At 39.0% G+C, this 24,592-nt stretch overlaps 1 protein-coding gene across 8 annotated transcripts in view; it reads left to right on the forward strand.

Annotated features, from left to right (window-relative positions):
• Positions 1-24,592, forward strand: part of MAP2K5 (mitogen-activated protein kinase kinase 5) — a 291,463-nt gene that overhangs the window by 157,684 nt on the left and 109,187 nt on the right. For 7 of the 8 annotated variants that reach the window (XM_072614880.1, XM_072614887.1, XM_072614890.1 and 4 more), the window contains 2 exons: positions 17,031-17,104; positions 18,071-18,121. In XM_072614880.1, the coding sequence (XP_072470981.1) occupies positions 17,031-17,104; positions 18,071-18,121 (125 nt within the window). Of the gene's footprint in view, positions 1-17,030; positions 17,105-18,070; positions 18,122-18,210; positions 18,263-24,592 lie in introns of those variants that run through there. The other variant, XM_072614924.1, reaches the window with a different exon arrangement.

Here is a 24,592-nt window from a genome sequence, read left to right on the forward strand (position 1 = left end):
CAGCTCTGCTGGGGGAATGACGCTTCAGATGTGGTGCTTTTCCTCAGACTCTCTTGCCTCCTCACAGACTCCCCATCTCCATTCCTGAATCTTCAGCCTATAACAATGGCAATCAAATGATCCAGGATTGTACTGAAAATACAGGCCACGATTTCCCTACATTGGCCGTTACAGGAAGACTACCAGTGCCAAGTGGCTCTTCGCTACATGGCTTAGTCCTCCTGTTGACTTCCCCATCCTGGCCAGCCTGAGATCCTATGCTCGCACCCTCTTCTAATGTTTATCTTTTTCCAGTTAGATAAACAGGTTCATCAGACCTAGCAAATTATCTTTGGCAAGGTACTTACCAGGCTGCCTTAAAATGCATCTCTTAAAATTCATCTTAAAAACCACTTCTTGGGGCCACTAGGTGGCACAGTGGATAGAGCACCAGTCCTAGGATGAAGACAACCTGTGTTCAAATCCGGCCTCAGATACTAGTTATGTGCCCCTGGACAAGTCATATAACCCAAAATGTCTCGCCAGAAAGCAAAAACCAAAACAACCACACTTTTTCCCAGATTCATAAGGTGAAATTTCATGTAAGAGACTCGTCCCCTGAATGATTGAAGCTAAAGCATAATGTTTTCTGAGGATAACTAAACCTCACCTGAAATTCAAATTTAAAACTTGTAGTTTCCCAGTAGTGAGCTGTCTTCCATCAAGTCAAGTGAGTTTCTGTCCAAATTCCCAATTACAGAGGCCTCCTTGGTTGTAAATGTATGGAGCTAGCACTGCCCCCCAAATAAAGCTAGGACCTTGTCCAGCTTCCTCTGAGAAATAGGCACAGGGTTATAGTTATTATCTCCTGTGGTTTGGTACAACAGTAAGAAATCATCTGTCTGGGGCAATATTCCTGTTCCAGGAGCTTAGCTATAAAAGTCTGGAGCTCAAGGGTTTTACCTTCTCACTAACACACCCAGGGTGCATTGAGTGGGTCCTGGTTTTGCCGTGTTACTGTTGAATCATCACATGCTGAATATCTCTTACCTTCACCCATGACTTCTCCCCCTATCCCCTCAGGCCTGCACCTTCAGAAATAAGCCAGAAGGAGCTCAAAAGCCACACTGGACAGAATCTGTTCTCACAGAGTCTCCCAATCATATGTTAAAAATCATACAGGATACCATGACAGATGCAACCACAGGAATAACCATGTTCAATATCAAGTGAGGCATATAAAACAGAAAAATATTCACCTAAGATATTCGCCAGTGTTGGGCAGGAGTAGAACCCAAATAGAAGAGGGATTCCCTATTGATGGTGAGATTCGCCAGATGTTCCTGTTTGTGGATGACATTATGCAAGTTGCCTAGACCACTATAGGGCCTTCTTTATAAAATCCATAACCATTCAAAAGAGATTAGCCATCCACTTTGGAAAAACAAAGTGATGAAAAATGCATATTGCCAATCATGACATGCAAGTTGAACAGGAGGCCCACTGAGTTTGGCCATCAGTATGTAGGTCTTGAAAACAAACACTGCAGATGGCCAGCAAAATGGACCCAGAATGGAACAGGAGATGGAAATTGGACTGGACTACATTTGAGAAATTATATAGTGCTTTCAGCGAACCCATGCTGCTCACTGCTATAGAAGGTCATCTTTTTTAATGCCAACATTCTTGCAAAAATACATCATGTCTTCAGATTGTCAAGCACCATGAGCGTGGAAGAATCAAAATTGCCCATTACCCAAAGGGTTATGGAAAGATGTGTAGTGGAAGTAGTAGTAGCTTTCCCTGCCCTGGAGGTCTTCACGCAAAGGCTACATGACCATTTGTCTGGTGTGTCGTAGTGGACATTGTTTCTGTGTTTTGTACCTGAAGGTTGTTGAAGGTCCTTCCAACTTGGAGATTGTGTGATCCAAGTAAACAACCTGCAGTATTTGCACACAAGAAAAAGCATCCAGGGTATTAAGGAAATGTATGAAGAGGAAAAGAGTAGGCTGCTTGGATATCAAGAATGAGACTTTATACTCAGAGAGCCTATTCTGGAGTTACTTCCTAAAGTTTACACTCACTCTTGCCAGTTGAGTCTCCAGAAGGGAAATTGCCAGCCTCATGTTCTAAGTATAATCCTGAAGTAATCTGCTTGGCTTTTTTTACTAAGCTGGTATACCAGAAATGTATAAATGTGTAAATCATTTCCACTCTATCCCCACTAAACTTGGGGTATACTCTTCCGCCAATTCCCACAAAATCTGTGGGAGAGTGAACTAAAAATTAAGGTTACAAGATCGTGAAGCAAACGTGAGGAAATATGTAGCAAAGGGGTAATTGACAACTCTTGGTCGTGGAAAAACCTCCTCTCTTTATAGTGTTCTCTTGCACCTTTTGGGGGTCAGCGTGTCTGTCTGTTACATCACGTCTCATTCCCACTTCCTAAAGCTGCCTAATTTCTTTGGGAACTCTTTTTCCACGTTCACCTGTCCTTGGTTTGTCCAATCTCAGTACTTCCTCCACCCTCAGCCAGTACTGCTGCCTTAGATGCAATAGCCCCTGTTTCACAGGCCTTGTAAGACATTCAGAACTTTGAGAACTCCCAAGGAGCCTAGACATTGGAGATCAGGGAAGAACAGAGATGGGGGTGCCCATGTCTTTACAGCTACATAGAGACTTTCCCCTTATCCTCTTGAGACCAACTCTAAACAGTCAACACACTTCACAGCCAAAAAACAAGAGGACCCCCAGACTCCAGTAGCTTGCTTTCTTATAAACTTTGGCTCATCAGATCTTGTGGCTAGGAGGTTCTTCATCACAAGCTCCTGTGCATGGCTACAAGCAGGCTCCCCACAAGTTTTCAAGTGGTGTACTTGAAACCAGTTATAACAGAAAATTTCAATAACACAGGTTTCTGTGTGTAGACACACACATAGTGAGGGAACTCCCAGTGTGGAAATTATCTCCACAACCATAAATCACAACTCATCTATGACTGAGAGGATTGCCTGCAGAGAAGGTAAGTGATGAGTTGTGTTATAAGATACCATTATTGATACCCTCCACTTAAAACATATTAACATTGGGTTACCTTTAAAGCTATGCCAGTAGTTCTTAAGTTCTGACACCATGGTGTCATTACTATGGAATGAATACTGAATCTGGGATAAAAAAACCTGAGTTACTGCTTGTATGACTTTGGACAAGTCACTTCCCCTCTCTAAACCTCAGACTGCCTATATGTAAAATAAGGTCGTTGGATTAGATGACTAAGATCTAAGCACAGGGATAGACTGTCACCCAAGGACCAGCCTACCTAAGAGGCACAGCCCTAAAAGGTTGGCCACTGGGCACTGAATATTTTTTGTCAGAGAAATTTAAGAAAACAGTCTTATAAAATAAAGAGGGGTTGCAAATTTGTGTTTATAATAGTACCCACCCACACATGAAATCATGTTTTTTTAAAAAAATGATTACTAATATTGTTAATATAATTGTACCATTACTAACATCTTATTTTTAACTTTCGGAGATATTAAAGCTTAGTGTATTGAAAAAATTGAGAAAAAGAGAGACACTGACATCCAGTGTCCAATTAGACAGAACCTACTAGAAAACCCTGAGGCTGCTGCATCCTGAATCATCAAAAAATTAAAATATATATGGTTCTACTGTTAAGTGTATTTTATTACATCTTAAGTCTTTCAAAATTGGTAATCAATGTATGTAAATATAGTACATTTATATTAGAACACTCCATTCCTAGACCAGTAAGAATGTCTGTTGTAGTTTCCATTTCTGGGTTATAATTGGTAAATATTTTCTATAATGTAATACCAAACATGGAATAAAATCACATTAGGAAAGAGTTATTAAAAATGGCTCAGGAATTCCGCAATGATTAGCTGCTGTGGAAAAACTGTCCTTATTAAAAGGCACGTGTCTGAGTCCTCCAAGCATGGCACCTACTGACTGTGGATAAAAACAAAGGAAATGAACAATGAGGAAGTCTGTTAGGCCAGATCAGACATTATAGCAAACACTGCAGCTTAACTTCAAAACATGCATGCCACTAATGAGGTGATAGCCCTGCATATTAATAAACCTAAAGCTCTAGTCGTAACCATCATTACCCACATCAAACATAAATACAAGATTAACACCTATACCATTTCTTTGGAAGATGTGAGAATGCCCTGACAGTAACTGCTCTCTCTTTCCCTGAGGATAAAAAATAGAAACGGAAGGGTAATGAGAATGGGACTTAGATTAAAAAAAAATAAAATTGGCAATCACGCTAGGGTAGTCTTACACAGATGTCGGAAGTTTGTAGAAAGAAGATACCAAGATACTTGGTGTTCAAGGAAAATTTTTTCTCCATGTGGACCTGATTTATGTAACATTTTGTTTTTCTGATACAAGAGCTTTCATATTTTTTGAGAGGTGTAGTTGCTAACTAAAGTGTAGACCAAACTGGTTTCTATTTAGAAAGCATAGACTTAAGATTTTAGCACATCTTTGTATTAGGAATTCCATGACCCAACCTTATCTTTCCTCTTCATAAATCTAGCTTCCAGTTAGAATAATCATAAATGCCGAAAACCAATCATATTGCTTTAGTATATTGGAAATGCTTCAATACCTCATTGCTTCATAACTGCAAAAAAAGGTCAAGAGAAATCTAGTCCCCTGGGTAATTTGAAAGAAGTTCTGCTTTACAAAAAAAAAGATGCATGCAAGGTTTCACCTCATGCCCATCACAGGCAAAAATAAAAAGGCCAGTGGTTTGCTGCTCATTGGTCTGTTGTGGAAAATAATTTGAAATCAATTCAAGAAGAGTCACTAAACTGTTCATATTCTTTGACCTAGAGATCTCAGTATTGAGAATATGCCCTAAGGTGGTCATAGAATGCAGGAACTTCTCATACATACCAAAATATTCACTGTAGCAGAAAACAGCAGCAACAGTAACTTAGAGAACTTACTAGTGAGATCTCTGCACCAAGGAATTACAGTAGTTTAGTGATTTTTCTTGAATGATTCCAAATAATTTTCCGCAATAGTAAAACAAATGAGCAGGGCATTAATGTACCTGCCTTTCCGCAGCCCCTAAAAACAAAATGAGCATTTATCCACTGGGGAGTGAATGGCTGAATAACGTGTTAAATGAATGGAATTAAACTGAATTTTGAGAAACATGAGAAGACATTAATTGATACAGAATGAAGAAAGCAAAGCCAGTAAAATGGCATACACAGTCATTTTAATAACGTAAATGAAACTAACGCTAAAAAGCAACTGAACTGTGATTAATTGGAGTGACCAGTCCTGGTCCTGGAGAGCCACCAATGAAACATTTTGCCCTCCTTTCAGTGGGGAAGGAAGAAAAGAGGGAGGAACTACAGGTTCAGAATTTTCCATTCACTGTCAGATGTGGTTCCCCTTGTATAAAAAAAAGCAGTTAAGTCCAAAGGAGGTTCCTGGGAGCAGAGGAGTGGGGGAGGGTTGTTTCCATTAACTACGGTGTGATAAATAAGAGACGCCAATTACTTTAAAAGAAAAGAACACAATACACTTCTTTCTGAGAACTTTTGTTGGCTCTTGACCCTATGGCCGGCCTTCAGCTACTTGAAGACAGCTGCCATGCCTCACCTAAGTCTTTCTTTTCTCTAAGATGAATATGGCATGACCTCAAGACTGCCCTATACTGCTTGCCCTTTTTTGGGTAAGCTGGTAAATTCCAGCTTAGCATTGATCTTCCTAAAATGTGGACACAGACCTGAACAGATTACTGCAGATGTGTTCTGCCCAGGGGAGAGTTCTGTTGGACAAGATTGCATATTACACAATTAAATCCTTAAGGCTGCGTCTACCAAGACCTGCAGATCTTTTTTTAGGGAAGCTGATACTGAGGCAGGCTTTTCACATCTTGTACTCTGAAGCTGATCTCCTTGAACCCAAAAATAAGAATAACATTTATCATTATTAAATTCTCTCTCATCAGATTCAGTGCATGTTTTAACTCTTCAGGATCTTTTGGAGTACTAACTTTGTCATCCCATGTATTATTTATCCCTCAACTTTGTATTATTTACAGATTTTTGTGTATATGCCATGCATGTCATTGTCCAAGTCATCAACAGAAACACTAAACCACACAAGACCAAGCATAGATGTGTTGGGCATTCCAGGCTGACATTGTACCGTTAATGACTGTTCTTTGGGTATGACTGTTCAAACATTTATGAATTCACCTCATTGTAATTTAACCCATATTTCTGTCTTTTTCACAAGAAGAACAAATGCACTATTAAAACCTAGGTCTAGTAACAATGTAAAAAGATAATAAAATTAGGCTATCTAGCATGAACTGTTTTCCCCCTCCCCAGCATTTAAGTTATTAGATTTTTTTCTTTAAAAAAAAAAAAAAGGAGCAGAGATACAGATTGGGGGGAGGGCGGGTATGTGGTGCTGCTTCTATTGGTAATAAAGCTACAGGTTCATTCCATTGTAGGCTACTTCATATCCTCCGGGGTAGTGTCGTCCTTGAAAATTGTGTACCATTTCTTACCCTTAATGTTCACAGCCCTCTCTGTCTCCCTATGCCAAACAGACTAGAAAAATTGCTCACTGCGAGTTTTTCTTTAATTTCTTAGTCAGGACTCCATGTGGTACATTTTCTAGATCTTCCTAAAAGGAGGAGTTGTGAAGGAGAGCTCAGCTCTCCTTCTTCCTACTATTCTGCCATCTGGATTCCTCCCACACTGTTGTTATCCCCATTTTACAGATGGAGAAGCAAGTTGAGAGAGGTTAAGCCGACTTGCCCTGCATCACACAATTACAGAGTATTTGAGACAGGATTTGAACTCAGGCTTCCATCCTTAATGGAAGTGAAGTCCTTAGCAGTTCTAGTTTCACTCTCATTCATTTAGCACCCTGACAGCTAGGTCCAGCTTGGTTAGCTTTTACCCCATCTTGCCAACTGCCTTTTCCTTTTCTTGGAGTCCTCCTTAAAGTCCTCCCTCTTGGGTCCTTCATTTTTTGCTGTTCCTCCTCCACCTCATGTCCTTCTTCAGCTACTGTCCTTCTCCTTTAACTGCTTCTCAAGCTTTCCCACATTTGTTGTTCAAATGTCTCAGTCATGTCCAACTCTCCATAACCCCATTTGGGGTTTTCTTGGCAAAGATAACTGGAGTGGTTTGCCATTTCCTTCATCAGCTCATTTTGCAGATGAGGAAACTGAGGCAGACTGGGTTAAGTGAGTTGCCCAGGGTCACACAGCTAGGAAATGTCTGAGACTGGATTTGAACTCAGGAAGATGCGTCTTCCTGACTCCAGGCCCAGTACTGTATGCACTGTGCCACCTAACTGCCTTCTCCCACCTTTCCTCATGCCCAAATTCGATCTCTGGCCTTGGTGACAATTCCAGAGCCCTCCAAATTATCTTCACAATTCCTTCTGAATCTTTTTGTTTTTTTGTTTTTTTGGTTTTTTTTTAGTACAAATGCTTTTACCCCTTCTCCCATGTAAGAAATCTAATATATGAAAATTCGGGCTTATAAAAAACAATATTTTAGGAGTGGTTATTTGCTTTACCAAAATGCAAAAAAAAAGTGTAACAAAGTAACATTCTTGTAAATAGAAAGTTCCCTGTATGCATTTTAAACAATTAATTTTATAGAAATTCAATTTATGTACAACTTTCAAGACCACAGCTGAAAGCTCAGTGCATCTATGTAGCTGTTATTTGAGCTTTGTCTTTCTAAACATTGTAAGTTATTTGAGAGGTATGGGATAGAATCAAAGAAATAGATAATTGTTGTATAGGTTATCACATCTTAAAGAAACCATCAAAAATTGGCTAATCTAATGACATACTAACCAGAATTTTTGGTACTTCCCTTTCTTGACCTCTTGACACAAAATAGTTATCCAGGATACTTTTTTTTACAAACAGCAGAGCTGCTTAAGCAAATGTATAAAAAAGAATCTGTTCCTGGTGCTTCAAAAAACCCCAGCAACAGCAAAAAACACATTTATTTAAAGCAAGTACCAGTGATCAGAGCATAATGACCCTTTTTGGCTCTTGTTTAAAAACCCTTTAAATATTGCCTTCTAAATGCAAATATTAATCACATACCAATGCTGCAGTACATCATAATTCATGAACATTTGTGTTTTTGCAGGAAAATAAAGACAGCCCATTAGCTGAGGTAAACAAACTAGTTTAATGACTCTGGGTTGTTGGTTTTTCCCTAGCTCTAACTACAAGAATGAATGTCTGGGAAGTGAGGTTCCTTCCCCACGTTGGTCATTCCCTTTGCCTAAGGAGATCTCTGGGGATTTCGATGTTTATCATAATGCTTCTTAAAAGAAGAGGAGACTAGCATCTTGTCCCTTTAAAATTGTGATTTTTAAAAGAAAATGTGATTATTCCAGTTACAGTAAACTAGTTTGCTTTCAGTTAACAGCTTAGGTGCTGGTGTTTTGTTAAAACAGGCAAAGTTATATGAGATTATGCCAGGGATGAGCTGACATAATCACTAGGGAGGATCTGTGGGCCCCAGAACCATCCCAAAGAGAGGGCAGGGGTCAAGGGAAGCCATCTTATATTAGATCAGTTGTAGGAAATCTAAATATCACCCTTTACCTACTTTTCTTCCACTTCTCTCAAAAGAGGAGACACTTCTTTCTGAAAGCTCAGGTTATTAGGTTATTAGTTTATTAGTTTAGATTTTTTTTTTTTCAAAAATGTAGTTCCCTCGAATTGATGTTTCTGTCATGCATTCCCGTGAACTAATGCGTGGGATACCCCTTCAGAGCTATAGGTAAGTAACAGCAAGAAACTGTGCAATTGCCTAATGAAGTCAGTTAGCATGAACAACTTAGCATCAGTTGGAAAATTCCAACCCTGTCCATTAACTGCCTAGCATTCAGTGACAGTACACGAAGAATCACCAGCTCCTTTTCCTAAAAACCCTGCTCCCCAAGAAGCTTCACTAAAAATCTTGGGAATGCCATTAAGTGATACTTGTCCCACCCAAGCCCCAGGTCCCATCTAATTTTTTCTCATGAGGCTCTATCCTTAGGGAAAATAGCAGAGCATTGCTTATCACCCAGCCGGTGTGTGTTGGGGTGGGGGGTGGGGGTGGGGGCTACTGCCCAATAAGAAGTTAAAAATAGTCTTGAATGAAAAGAATTCAAGATCATTTTCAGTATTCCTGGTTTTTACTTTAGATCATAGAATTTGAAGACCTTTGAGATGGACGTTTGAGATGACCTAATCTAATCCATTTATTTCACTAAATTAAGCCCAGAGTAAACAAAGTAAACTAAGCCCAGAGAGGCAAAGTGATTTGTCTTTGTCCCTTTCCATACTTCTATGAAGGAAACAAAAGAAGAAGGGAGGACTAGACTTTCAGGTCTTTTTTTTTTTTTTTAACGATTCCTTTCAGCCCTGTAAGCTTTGCAAGCCATGTCTCTCACAGGCTCAACAGTAGAACAGTATCGCCCCTGTACTAAACCACATCAGAAGATACTCAAGACAGCAAATGTCATTTAGAATTTTTGATTACTCTGCTTATTTTTATTTAAGGCACTTAAAAGAATAGTTGACTGACCTGCTCTTTAGTATGTGATAGAATGATTAGAATAACTTTTATATTGCATTGTGATTTTCCTTAAGTGCATTCCTGTTGTGCATGGATAAATTTGTAATGTAAAATGTCAGCATATTCTATATTTAATTGTACCTGCTGTTTTACTTCATTAGAATGCCATCCCTGAGAAATAACTAGATAGATATATTGGTTGGTATCTTTTCATAAGACAGTTACCCATAATGAAAGGGCTGATGAAGGGCTCCGGCCGTTGTACTGCTGTTTGTGGTCACTAGGAGGGGAGACCTGCTGGTATTTCCTCCAGCTCTAGTTAAACTGAGAATGCCTTCCCAGCCGCAGAACAGTTAGTTTGCATGTTTTTATTGATTTTTCAGAAGAAAAAAGTCAGGGAGAAGAAGCTTCAGCCTTTATCCACTGTCACCTCACATCAGAGTCACACAATTCTCTGAAAATAAGTTTTGGGTTTTTTTAGGATATCTGTCCCACCTACTTCTCAAAGAACTCAGGATATTAAAGGTTAAAACCACAGTGTATAAAATAAGATGTTGAGGGATAAAACAGGGATCACTTAAAGGAAGTAGAAATCATAGATGGTATCAGGCACCGAAGTGTTCAGATGGATATTCTTAATAGGGAATTTGGCCCTGAGCAGAATGACAGTTTAGGGGAGAAGAGAAACAAGTCTGTTCTCTTGTTTTCATTTTCTGAGAAAAGAGAGCAAATAGAATCAGCTACAGACAAAATTTTTCATGGAGTTAAATTCAAATAGGCATTTGTTTCATGGGTCCTGTGTCAAGGACATTCCTTAACAAAGCGGACAACGCCTTCAACTGTGGCTTTGTGGAAGCTTTTATTTATCTGTTGTTAAACTCATTGGCGACAAGCCAAAATGTGACTCCCAGGACAGCCACCCCGTTGGCCCTGGGTCATGTGGGTAGCAGGGGCTGCCTAGTGGGCGGCACTGCCTTTGTGAAGTGCTACAGAAATCAGTCTCTTTGGAGTGATTGCTTTTCTTAGTGAGCTTCAGCTTGGTTCTGTTTGTGTGGATCTTTAATGGTTAATTGATGTAATCCGTATAAAAATACAGCTTCCATCATGAGACCATTAAGTGTGAAAATTTGGGTTGTATCTACATGATGCCAATTTCACAGTCAGTTTGGTCAGTGCAGTAAAAGAGATCCGTCAGTCCAGCCACAGCCTCCATCGGGCCAGTTTTTTGTTATTTGGACCAGTAATTGGATTGGTTAGCATGATTCATTTTTCACTTTCAAACCAGTTATCTTGGCAAGGTTAAGATCTCGTCTTGGAGAAGGAACCTTAGAATCATTTATTACCATTGTCTTTAAAGCACCCAGAACTTGGAATTTATCAGACTGCCTACTCTATAGCAGTGCTTTGATATGTCCATGTTCTCTTGGCATAAAGTGTGTGATAATATGATTTCATAGAAAGAGCACCAAATTGGGAGTCATTATTGGTCTAGATTAGAGCTCTAAGGGACTTGTCAGAGGATCTGGGTTCAGATACTAGCCCTATTACTGATATGTTCTGCCTTGGGGTTTAGGGCAAATCATTTTCCACCTCTGTGACTTAGCTTTCTCATTTGTAGAATGAGTGGTTTAAATTTGATTGGGGTTCTTAATTTGGGGTCTGTGAATTTGTGATTTAAAAAATTTTTTTTGATAACTACTTCAATATAATTGGTTTTCTTTGTAATTCTTTGTTTTATTTCATGCATTTAAAAACATTCCAAGCAATCCATGACACCCAAAAAAAAGGTTCAGAACCATAGGATTAGATTATTTCTAAAGGCCTTTCCAGCTATAAAAATCTATGGACCTATTTAAGTTAAGGTCTAATAATTAGAGTCATAATTAAAGAGTCCTGCTTTGTTTGAGACAAAAAAGAAAAGAAAGTTGCCACAGTAACCAAAAGAAAGTAGCAGAAGACAAAAATGAACGAAAAACATAGAAGGGTTCTTGGGGCTGCTTTCCATTCAGTCATTACCACACTACTTTAAAAAGTCAGTGACAGAAGACCCTATTTGTCAAAGCTTTTTTCTCAGACTTTCCCTTCTCTCCCTCCCAGATGTTTTTCTAATAACTTTGTAAGCATTGCAAATTATTGGCCAGAACTGCCTCAAACCACCTGTTACCTGCTTGTACTGTAACTCAAAGATTCATTATACCATTCATCACTGAAAAGCTCAACTTACTGTGAAATCTCACTGAAGGAGTGGGAAAATATTGTGACACAAGGCAAGCGTTGTGATTGGGTAATTGTTGACTCTCCAGTGATCCCAGCTGAATAGCTCTTGTCATTTAGGAGAAATCTTTAGAAGCCTGTATTCAGATGGAACAGTTAAGCTGAAATACAACTTCACTTAACACCTGCCCCTGTCAGATTCCTCCTGCCTTCCAAGGACATCGTGAAGGTATGGCCAACCCAGGGGAACCTCTTCTGCCTTTTTTAAAGAAATGATATCTCCTCGTGTTATCATAGACCTATAAAGAACAAGAAGGTTGGTTATTTTTGAATCACAGTGGGTCATTCTTCTCACTCATGAGCTCATTTTCCTTAATCATCCTTGAAGGTCCAGTTCAAATGATACCTCCTTTGTGTAGCCTTCATGGAGGAGTGATCCATTTGTACTAATCATGTATTTTTCTGTCTTACCCAATATTGTAATGATTTGCACGTGTTGTCCCTTATTCTATTTCAAACTTTCTAAATTTCTAAATAAATTTAAGTATATTCTAAAGTGTTAAGCCCATTGAGGGCAGGGCTATGCCTTATTCATGTTTGTCTCCCCTTCAGCACCTAGAATATTGCCTTTCATGTTGTAAGCCCTCATAATAAAGGGAATGAATGAATGGAATGGAATTTTCCTAGTCAGCCTATTAACTGCTTGGCTATGACAGTTTGATAGCAGTGAGACATTTAAGCCAATGTCTGATTTGAAATTATGTGATTCTGTAGATAAGGCCTTAATGAGTATCTAGCCTGACCTTTATTTTGGATGTTTAAACTGAGACTCAGAAAAGTTCAGGGGTTTGAACAGAGTTCCATTTAGTGGCAGAAACAGAGCTGAAAGCCAGATCTCATAACCGTCCCACTATACCACAGGAACAAAGAACATATAAGTAAACCTCAGAGCATTAAAAGAAGAGAACGCTAAGTTGTACTATTTCATCCTTGCCTTATATCATATTGTTGAATGTAAATAGGTAACTATATTTTGCAATAAAATTTCTTTTTATAGAAAATGTTTGTTTTGTTATATGAAAAAACACCTGTGCCTAGTTTCTCTGTCTCTTATTTTTATTTTTAAAACAAATCAGGAGTCTTTTCTAGACTAACTCAATAAAATCAATACCCACTATTGGTGTCAGCTGTCTTACCTTCAGTCTACCTAATTATTAAACTCTAATAATTAATGACCTGATTAAATAAAAATGACTCCGATCTGTTCTGACAATTGCCCTTTATGATGTTACTTTACTGACTCATCTTTGGTCTTGTTCAGAACAGAAAAATGTTTTTAAAGGAAAAATGATACCTTCTCATTTACTCTGTTTTCTATGACTTGGAATTTCTTTGAAGTAAGAACATGACTAACTGCTTCTGTAAAGTCCTTTTCCTGCCTCTTCTCTTGACGTTTCGTTGTGTCTTGCTCGGAGTGCCGCCAAAACAAATCAGATTCCTCCAGTGCTCCTTTCCTTTGGCGCTGTTCTGGGGAGCTGGGACTTTGCATGTTACACAGAAAGACTCTCACTGGGTCTTGAAGTCATCGTTCAGCAGCTTTATATGAGGTTAGCTGATATACCTGACATAAAGGTAAAGCATTTTATTCAGGAAGAGAAGCTTAAATTGATGCTTCTTCCCTCATTCTGACATTAGAAGATTAAAATTATACCACACTGTACTGTGGGAATTTAAACTGAGGGTATAGGAAGGTAAAAAAGAAAAGAAAAATGCACATATATACATGGTCCTCACTTGAGGGTTTGTCATCCTGTACATTGTATGTTGGCAAATAATAGATGGAGGATAATTGTATTTTTCTCATTCCAAAAAGTATTAGAGAAGAAAAGCATGATTTGAAGAAGACACAAATTATTCCTGAAGCAAGCATTCATCTGATGTGACCAGTTCTAAGCTCATTCACCAATCCATTGGGTCGGGACCACAAGCTGAGTTAACTGCTTGCAGGTGTCAGAATAAAACCTTGCCCAAATCAGTCTTGTTTGGAAATGGGTGAACAAGGATCCATGGGGTCTTCTTGTACATGCTGAATTGTTTTTTATGGTTGTGCTTAAGTGTACTCTTTGGAGGAAGTCCAGGTTATAGACCCACCTGTGACACCGGAATGTCCAGACTTCTCTATTCATCTTCATCACTTCGTTTGTAAAACCAGCTGAAAATGCTAGGATTTTCTGAAACCCTAAAACAACAATATTATCTTGATATAAGTACAATGAAACCTAATTCTAGCATGGTTTATTCATCAAAGCAATATTTATAAACCACTTACGTTGGAGATACAAAATGTTACCTGGTCATGGATTATGGGATCCTAGATTTAGAACTGGAAGTGACCTTGGAAACCATCTACTCTAGCCTCCTCAATTGAGGCTGAGAGAGACAGGCAAGGTTACTTGCCTGATGTCACCCATTTAGTGAGTGGCAGAAGCAGGATTTGAACTCAGGTCCTCTCATTCCTACAGTCTACTATTCTTTTCCACAGAGCCACACAGCACTTTCTTGGATTTAGATGTTCTGTTGTTGTTGTTTAGCCATTTTCAGTCATGTTCAGTGTGTCGTGATCCCATATGGATTTGTTTGGTTTTTGGTTTTTGTTGGGTTGTTTTTTTTTTTTTGTACAAAGATGCTGAAAATTGTTTGCCTTTTCCTTCTCAAAAAACTCATTTTATAGATGAGGAAACAGGCAAACAGGGTTAAGTGACTTGCTCAGAGTCACACACCTTGTTAAGTATCTGGAGTCAAATTTGAGCTCAGGTTTTCCTGATTCCAAGCCTGCCCTCTATCCCCATACCTCCGAGCTGCCCTGGATTTAGGTGTACTAAATGTCACAATCTACTCTTCCTAAGTTTCCCCAAATAAGACAACTGCAGAAAATATAAACCTGATAAAGGATAGCAAATTTACAAGGTGGGTGGTGATTTGAATCTCATTGATAGCATTTTATTCCTTAATCAGAATTATTTTAGTTACTCTGACTTCAATTTTTAACACTTAGTGGCCGTAGCTTTGTAGTAAAGGTGTAGAGCACCAGTGCAGGAGTCAGGAGGACCTGAGTTCAAATCTTACTCTCTAGCTGTGTGACCTTGGGCAAGTCACTTAACCCCAATTGCCTCATCCTGGGTCATGTCCAGTCATTCTGATGAATATCTAGTCACTGGATTCAGATGGCTGTGGAGGAGAAGTGAGGCTGGTGACCTGCACAGCTCTCCCTCACTCAGAACAAAGTCAAGTGCAAGTCATGTAATTATTTCTCTGATGGCGTGGTGTTCTTCGGCAACGAAGGACAAACACATAGGTTATTTAAATGATGTTCATTGCAAAATGTTGGAGCAATACTGATGTAAATGTTTCAGGGGCCACTTCTGTCATTGGTAGGCTTATTGTAGATGGTGTGATTGAAACAAAACAAATTGCTGAGGATGGCTCATGCCAGTTGTAGACGAAGGATTAAATTAAAATTGGAGCAGGCGGAGATCACTTTTAGCTTCTGGGGTAGGGGAGGAACAAGTGGTAGGAAAGGTTTTTGGGAGTAGTCGTACCTGAGGTGAGCCTCAAACGGAGAGATTTCAATAGGAGGGAACACATTCCAGACAGGAGAGAGTGGGGTAGGGTAGGGTAGAGGGAGGGTTTACATAAATATAGAGTTTAAAAAGACCTTTAGCTTTGATACTTTAATGCTAGGTTGGGATTGTTTTGTTTTTTTTCTTGACAAAATATTAGGTAAAGGAGTGAGAGCAGTAAGGAAATTACTATCTTTTTAGAATTCTTTTATTTTAAAATTGTGTTTTATAAGATCCAAAGGGGAAATGTTTGGCTACTTTAAGAGTTCAGACACTATTTCAGAAAAAAAGTATGATCAGTCACCTAATATTTTTGACAAGCATCACATGTGCAAGGTAAAGATTTGTAGAAAATGCTGAGAAATACATGACAGTTACTACTCTTAAGAACCTTAATCTAGTTAAAGGAAGAAGACTTGACTGTATAGAAAGAAATTGATCATTCACAACAGTGCACAAGGGCCACCTGCATGTTACTAACAGTGAGTACTAGAGAAGTTCAGGTGAGAAAGAGGTTACCAAGGACTGGGATGGACAAGAAAGGGTTCATGAAAGGAATGTAACTTTATGTAACTACTTTCATCTTGAGTAACTTGAATCTTGGGGAATGTGTAGACCTTATTCTTGTAGGCAGAGAAGAGATGTTAGAACTTCTAGGTGGGGAGAACAGTATGAGCCCAGACAGAGTGACCTGCAGGAAGGCATTCAAGCTTGTTTTAGGAACAATGAATAGATCTTTTTGAGTGTAGCATAAGATAGGCAGAAGTGAATAACAAAAAAACAAAGTTGGCTTTCATCACCTAGGGAACAGTCATGTTTGTTGATGACTTAAGTTCATGATAAAAAAAAAATTTTTAAAGAAAAAGATCTAAGAAGGCATTGGATTAACATTCTAGCTAGGGAATTTGAACTTTATTCTGTAGACAGTGGAGAACCAGTTAAGACTTCTAAGTTGGGGAAAAACTGAATGAAAGGGTTTTTGGAAATTTAACCTTATTTGACTATGTAGATTGGATTGGAATAGACAGAGACTGGAGTAAAGGAGAGCAGTTATGGTGGCTCAGGTTATTTTTAGCAATTTGACATGTACTCAACAAGAAAAGGGCAGAGCATTTTACTTGGAAGGAGCGTTAGAGAGTCATGGTTGACACAGGAATAGGCACATCAAGAAGGACTCTTAGTGCTTGTATGACAGTGTTTTTCCTTCTTCTTATCCATAAGAGAGAGCGCAGAGAGGTTTGGAGCAACCAAACCATTGTAAGAAAAGAAAGAAAGGCTTCTATATGGATTTAGGCTAGAAGGCAGGAAGATCAAGAAACTTCAGGATGTTGCTCTTGTTATAACAGAGTTTTTCACTTACAGTAATAATCCTTGATCCAACAGAAATCAGAAAAAATTAGAGAATATCAGAGACCTTTAAACTTAATATCTTATTTATTATGTTTATAATCATTTTGTATTAGGATTTAGAAATTAATCAACTGATGACATAATGTAATTTTCATAGATATAAGTGTAACTGGAACTTGTGTTTTTCTTTTTACTAATCAGATATGTAAGTATTGAATTATTTACTTTTTGGTTTCCTTTGATCCTACTGTAGATGTGAAGCCCTCCAATATGTTGGTGAATACAAGGGGACAGGTCAAGCTTTGTGATTTTGGAGTTAGCACTCAGGTAGACCTCTTCCTTCTTTCCTTCTTCCCTCTTCTACTGCTCCATTTTTTTTTTTTTGTTTCTCCTGCTTCCTAGAATTAAAATCACCTCGCTGCCAGACAAACAGAACCCCAGAATGCTAGCCTCGCTGGGAACACGTTATTCATTTTTAATCTCTGAGCGAGTTTTCTTCATCAGAATATGATTGTTCATTGTTTAATGACAGTAAAAACTGCTGATATTGTAATTACTACTTACGAATAGCAAACTTCATTGATATGCAGCTTTGATATGAAAGCGTTTTGGCCAGACAAAAGGGAGGGCAGAGAGGGAGCTGTGTCTGGGGAGCCCAACTGGCCCACAATAAAAATTAATATTGGGAGCAACAATGGTGGTGGGCCATTACAATGTGCAGCACAAATTTTAATTAATTTCCATTTTGGGCCTCCCCTGAGAACCTCGGTGATAGTGACCCATGAGCGCGCTGTGATGTTGATTTGAATCGCAGCCACCTTTACTCTCCGCCAAACACGAAGACCAAAGAGGAGGTCAACGTTGTATTATGAGTTGTCAAAGTCTGTTATCCCTCCAGTGTATTTAGTGTTCATTTCATTCTAGTAATGCATGTGGCTTCATTCACATCTCGAGCCATCTGACTCAAAAATGAGTGTGTTCAAATTCTCCTTCAAATTGAGTTTTTATATCAGGCGGGTTTGGGGTACTAAAGCTATAAGCATCCTGCTTAACAGAATTGTTTAAGGTTATCTGCTATAAACTATAATGCTGTGCTTGTTTAAAGTGGAAATAGCATCCAAAAGAAAAGAGAGATTTAATCATTTTTAATGCCTTTGTAGATAAATTTGTTCCCTTTTACATAATTTTTAGTTGATTTATAGGAATGATGATTGTAGGTTAAATGAGGAATAATTGCCCATTTTATTTCCACATTATCTTTATATTGTTCTAACAGACTGTTTTGTCTCTTAGCTGGTGAATTCTATAGCCAAGACGTATGTTGGAACAAATGCTTATATGGCGGTAAGTAAACTTAGGCAAAAATAACATTTAAACTGAAGTCTTTATCTTTACATATTTGGTAACATATAATTGTCGAATTTATTCAACAGCTTTGTTCTTACAGATCATAAATTACAAAGTCAATTCACTCAGTCTGATTTTAAAAATCTTTGTAAAAGACATTAAGGATAATATAGGAGCTCCAAATCTATCTGGCATCGTTGACTTAACTGGATTCTGTCACATGTGAAGAAAATCACTAAACAAATACAGTATCCAAGTATAATCTTGTAGGAGAATTGAACTATGCCATATTGGCCATTCTGCAAGATTGCTTGTCTAATTAACCCACATGTGCTCCCAAACTGTTAGGAAGGTTGGTTGTTTTCTCCAGGAAAACAAGCAGGCAAAACAACACATTTGGTGTTACCAAATTTTATTTGTGGCTGCTCACATCCACAGCCCATGTTGACAGCTCTTTCTGGTACCTGGACTTCTAGCTTCTTCAAGTCAGCCGTTGGACTCATGCTCATTGGTAAGACAGGTTTTCTGGTCCCACGGAAACATTGAGATGTTTTCCAAAAAGAAATGAAAAGACAAAATTTACAAATTAATGTGGCCCTTGTTTTCTTTGACCTCTTTTCTTCCTTGTTTTCTTTTCCTTTTTCCCTTTCTTTCTGTCTGTCTGTCTTCCTATCTTGCCCAGCCTGGAAGTGAAGCAGCCACTCACAGACCTGATCCCAATAGTGATTGTTATTGAAGCTTTACTCTCTGTTTTTCCACAGTGAGCCATTTTGCCTCTCCTTAAGGAGCCAGTGGCCCTCCATGTTTGTACCAGACTTAGTGGAGGTGCCCAGTTGTTGTTAGCCCTATTACAACTTAAGCTTTCCATCAGCCTTAGACTCTCCCCAGCAGCAAGGATTACAGGCATGCATCACCAGGCCTGCCTCGTTTTCCTCTTCTGAAGAGCATCACTTTCAGTTTTTGAGCATGACAATATGTTTGTTTAAATAAATGTGCTTCCCAAATGACTTTCAGTGAATGGAAATGGCGACAGCAGTTATCAGTCACATCTGGAGCTCAGATTTGGTGCAGAAAGGTTTTTCATCCCTTCAATCAAACAGTGTTCATTTTGATGGACACCTGGATTCTTTTCTGTAAGGAAAAAAACCCAGCATTGTACCTTGTGCCAGTTCAGGCACCAGAATACAGGAAAAATAGCAACTTCTTAACTAGGAGACCTTCTTAATTTGAGAGACTAGAAGCAGCAAGGAAGTACAGTGGTTAGACCACTGGACCGGAATCAGGAAAGAAGACCTGAGTTCAGATCCAGCCTTGAACACTTACTAACCATGTGACCCTGAGAAAGTCACTTAATCTCTGTCTGCTTCAGTTGCTTTGTCTGTAAAATATGGATAATAATAGCACCTCATTCTCTGGGCTGCTGTGAGGATAAAATGAGATAATATTTCTAAAGCATTTTGTAAACCCTAAAGCACTTTGTGAATGGTAGCTATAGTTGTTATTAAAAAGCTGATTTATTTGCCTTTTTCTAGGTAATGAGGATATCTGTTAACCTCTGAAACCTTCGTGCCTTGTTCTTAACACCTTAATTATCCTTCTGGTCCCACCAGGGTAGGCAAGTTTGAGGGACTGTAGAGGGAGGGAGGGAAGCAGCTTCAGTTGGTGAAGGAGCTCAGAGTGCTGTGATGAGAAAGAACACCTTGGAGTGAATCAACTTTTCAGCAGTGCATCCTGTTCTCAGTAGCTTTAAATTGCTCTAATAATTAAATTGCATTATTCTTTGACTGTCCAGATTCAGATTACAGTTGTCCTTCCCAGGTGTACATTAAAGAAATTACTTTTTTCCAAAGTGTTTATGGATGAATACAATGCGTCTGTCTGTTAATTGAAAAAGCAAGGATTAAAATTATGAAATGTTAGATCCGATTGTCAATGGTAAAATTGCTTTTCTTCTTGGTTGAGTGAATTCCAGTCATAAAGTTTATAGTCCAAGCTAAGAAAATCAACGTAACTAGGAAGTATAACCTGATAGGCAAAGCCTCGGTGATGAAGTACCAGGCCTTTTTTTTTTAAATCAGAGTTATGGGTTTAAGAGGAATAAGCTTGTATCTTTGAAAGAAAAATGAACTTTTTAATAGGTCTTATTATAATAAGTCTTCTTATATTCCATAATAATGGAAACCTTGTCCAGATTTGAATGTCTTCAGTCAGCCAGTATTTTCTAAGCACCAGTTACTTGCTTAATTCTGTTTTAGACAGGATGGGGCTAGAATTTGTGATCTAATTAGGGAGATAAGCACATGTGAAACAAATAGGAAACAAGACATTATATACAGATACGGTGAAGTTCTCCATTGCAGAATACAAACACATAGTGTCCGTCTTAGGATTCAGAGTTCCTGATGGTAGAATGAAAAGAGTGCTAGACTTCAGATTCAGGAAAGTCCTGAGTTTAGCTCCCACCTCTGATACTTCCTAGCTGGTTGACTCTGGCTCACTCCCCTAATGTCTCTGAGTTGTCTTGATGAGTCTTTCTTAATAAAGGTTGAAGTAGTTGGTTGCTAGGATCTCTTCCAACTCAGACTCTGATTCACTGAAGGGGATGGATAGAAAGTCCATTTGAACAGTGAGGTTAAGGAACTTGCCTGAGATAAAAGAGCTATCCTTTTGTACACTACTTCCAGAAGGGTTTATAGGGCTTCTTAACCTAGGGTCCATGAACATGCTATTTTTTAAAATATTATTTGATTACTGTATTTCAGTATAATTGATCTCCTTTCTAATCTTGTGTATTTTATATTTATAATTTCTATATTTATTTATAATTATGAATTATTTATAATTTCTATATTTATTTATGCACATAATGGCATTCTTCTGAGAACGGTTCATGGGCTTCACCAGACTGCCAAAAGAGGCCATGACGTAAAACAAGGTTAAGCAACACTGGTTTAAAGGAAAAGGAAACTTCACAAAAGTAGGGGGAACTTGAACTGGATGGGGAAGGGCACGTACAACAAGTGGGGAGGGAAAGGAAAAACTATTAAGGCAGGCGAAGAAAATGAAAGAAAGGAAGGAAAGAAAGGACAGTGTGATGTATGCAGAAGAACTTGACTTAATAAAAACTTATTGATATTTGTTAAAAACATAATTTGTTGATTTTTGTTAAAAACAAAAAACAAAAACCAAGAAACTGAAGGCCAAGCTTGAGAAAGGCCTTCTTCCTCTTTTCGAAGCCTTTGATTTACCTAAACCTTGTTCTTTGTCCCACCTGCTCCAGTAGTTCCAGTGATGAGATACACACTTGTGGGAGGTGTCCAGTATGCAATTGAAAGCAGTGAATATGGGGTAGAGCTGCTTCATTAGACTGGGCTGTATCATGAAATTCTAACATTTCTGGATAAAGAGAACAGGTTTCTTGAGAACAGGACCATAAAAGTTGAATTCGGAAGCGGGCTTTCCAACCAACTGCCCTGGGCGACCTTGTTCATCATAGTAAGAGGCAGCTAGGTGGTGAAGTGGATAAAGTGCTGGGCCTGGAATCAGGAAGACCTGAGTTTGAATTTAGCCTCAGACACGTACTGGCCATGTAACCTTGGGCAGGTCAGTTTGCCTCAGTCTCATCTAGTGTAAAATGTGGGTAATCACAGTACCTGTCTCCCAGGATTGTTGTGAGGGTCAAATGAGGTAACAATGGCGAAGTGCTTAGCGCGTTACCTGGCACATAGTAGGTGTTTTATGTAAATGCTAGCTGTTGTTATTTTACAATAATTACCATATCCATTACTATAGCTGTAATGTGGATATTGTGAAACCTCCCCTAAGGCCAGTCTCTTAAATCCCATCCTCAGTTTTCTTATCTGTAAAAGGAGAGTCACGGTCTGTTCCAAAATGTTGTAGCACCACACTGAGACTGCAGAAAGGTGGAAGTAAAGTAGGTGCCCAGTGACTGGTGACTGGCGGAGCAGTGGAATGATATCGTTAGTAAGGAGGGATGAACAAAGGCAGGGTACTTCGCTGACTTCATTCCTGTTCTCATCCTATAGAAAGGAGCTAGAAAAGGTCCTAAAACCATGCTAAGTCCACTACAAATTTGCACTGTGTATGTAAGCTGAACTGGGCCCTTATTGGAAACAAGGCATTTCTTTTATGACTCCCTAATCTACTCATTATCCCACTTAACACAGCAACTTGGTTTTTTTCCCAAACCTTTTCATCTCTCCTTAAACTTTCCATTGTACCCCCTACCCCTTCTGCCCTTTTTCATCTGAAAAAAAAGATAACCCATTCACAAGACCCCACTTTTCTCCCCTTCTCCTCATGTCACCAATATTTTTCCCCACTGTCTCCTTATTTACCCCGTCTTATATGAAAAGGTGGCCCTTCTTGCCAAAGCATCCTTGATCCCATTCCATCTCTTCTCCAACAAATTACCCTCTCTACCATCCCCAGTCTCTCAGTAATTTTGAATCTATCCCTGTGTCTTGGCTATTTCCCTACTACCTACAACCTACCCATGTCTCCCCTATCCTTAAAAAACTCTTAATTGATCCAACCATTCCTGTTAACTATTGTCTAATACTTCTCCTTTTTGGCTAAACTCCTTAATAAGGTCATCTGTAATCTGGACCTCCTTTGCCTTCCTTACTTTTCAGGGGTGAGGAACCTATAGCCTTGAGACCATATGTGGCCTTTTAGGTCCTTAGGTTTGGCCTTTTGACTGAGTCCAAGTTTTACAGAACAAATCCTTTTATTAAGGGGATTTGTTCTATGAAGTTTGAATTCAAAAGGCTGCACTGAACGTCCTAGAGGGCCACATGTGGCTCAAAGCTGCAGGTTCCCCACCACTGCTTCAGACCATCTTTGGCCTGGTCTCCAGCCTCATGAATTAGCTGAAATTGTTCTCTCCAAAATCAGCATTGATCTCTTATCACTGTTGTCAAACATAATGGGCTTTTCTTCATCCTCATCCTTCTCAGCTTCCCTGTGGTCTTTGGTCTTGTCCTTCAGCTCCTCCTTCATGCTCTCTCTTTCTAGGTTTTTGTGACACTGCTTTTTCCTGCTGCTCCTCTCTGACTTACTGGTTATTCCTTCTCAGTCTTTGTTGAATCTTCTTCCAGGTCACACTGGCTAAGCATGAGCGGCCCCAAGATTCTGTCCTGTACTCTCCTCTTCCTCTCGATGATCTCATCAACTCTCATACATGCAATTAGCATCTCTGTGCAAATGATTCTCAAGTCTCTTCAGTGTCACATTGCTGATGTCCTATTGAATATATGTCCCCTTTTCTCTTCTGATGCAGCCACCACCCAGGTGTAAGCACTTATGCTTTCATATCTGGTAAAGTGATCCTGCTGGCTGCTGGAATATGCTGCTGGTTATTCTCCTGACCTTAAGTTTCTCCCCACTCCATGTCTGCTCTTCCATTGACAAAGTGATCTTCCTGAAGGGCAGGTCTTACCATGTCACTTCCCTAACTCAGTAAACTTCACTGGCTTCCTTTAAGATCAAATAAAAATTCTTTGTTTGGCTTTTAAAGCCCCTGACAGCCTTACCCCTTCCTGCTTTTCCCATGTTCTTATACTTTACTCTGAGTATTAGAACTGAAATGTGAACTCCTCCAGTCTTTCAAAACCAATGTTTTTACCATTATCCCATGCTGCCTCCTGAACAGCCTCATTATCTGGGTAGTCTAGTTTGTTGAGCTCTTCCCCTCTTTCGAAAACTGAATTACTGAACAGATACCAAGTTTTAAAAATCACATATGAAAATGTAAAATTATAATTTTATTATTTCAAGATATTAAAAAAACTACAGGCTTGGCAATAAATAAATTCTGTAAAAGAAGGTGGTTACTTGAACTGTAATATCCAGAAAGTCAACATGAATGATTATTTTTCACCTCTTGCGCCATTTAATCTGATTTCTCAGAGAATTTGCAGTCTACTCAGTGAAGACCGGCAATATTGCATGCTCCAAACCAAATGGTGGCGTTGGTTCAGAGAAAACAAGATACAAAGATGATAGATTCTTTTCAAATGCCAATTGAAAATACTTGCAAGTACACTACGTATTTTGTAAGATAAGGTGCTTGACCCTCAACTAAAAACACTCTCTCTCTCTTTCTCTTTCTTTCTCTCTCTCTCTGTCCCCCCCATCTCTGTCTGTCTGTCTGTCTGTCTGTCTGTCTCTCTCTCTCTCTCTCTCTCTCTGTCCCCCCATCTCTGTCTCTCTGTCTCTTTCTCTCTCTCTCTCAACCAATTCACCTTGGTGACTTGTGCTTTTGGCACATAGATGCTGGAATTTCCTCTCACAAATCCCAGACAATTCTGGAATGATTTAACTAAATGAGCCTCTTGGACTAGATCTGTGTGCTGAGCCACAGGGCCCAATTCTTGGGACCTTTTTGCTGGTAGCTGGAGAGGGAGGTTCTTTCTTTCTTTACTGAGATATTGAACTCTAAAGCAT

Source organism: Notamacropus eugenii, chromosome 1, assembly GCF_028372415.1.
Source record: "Notamacropus eugenii isolate mMacEug1 chromosome 1, mMacEug1.pri_v2, whole genome shotgun sequence".
NCBI lineage: Eukaryota > Metazoa > Chordata > Mammalia > Diprotodontia > Macropodidae > Notamacropus > Notamacropus eugenii.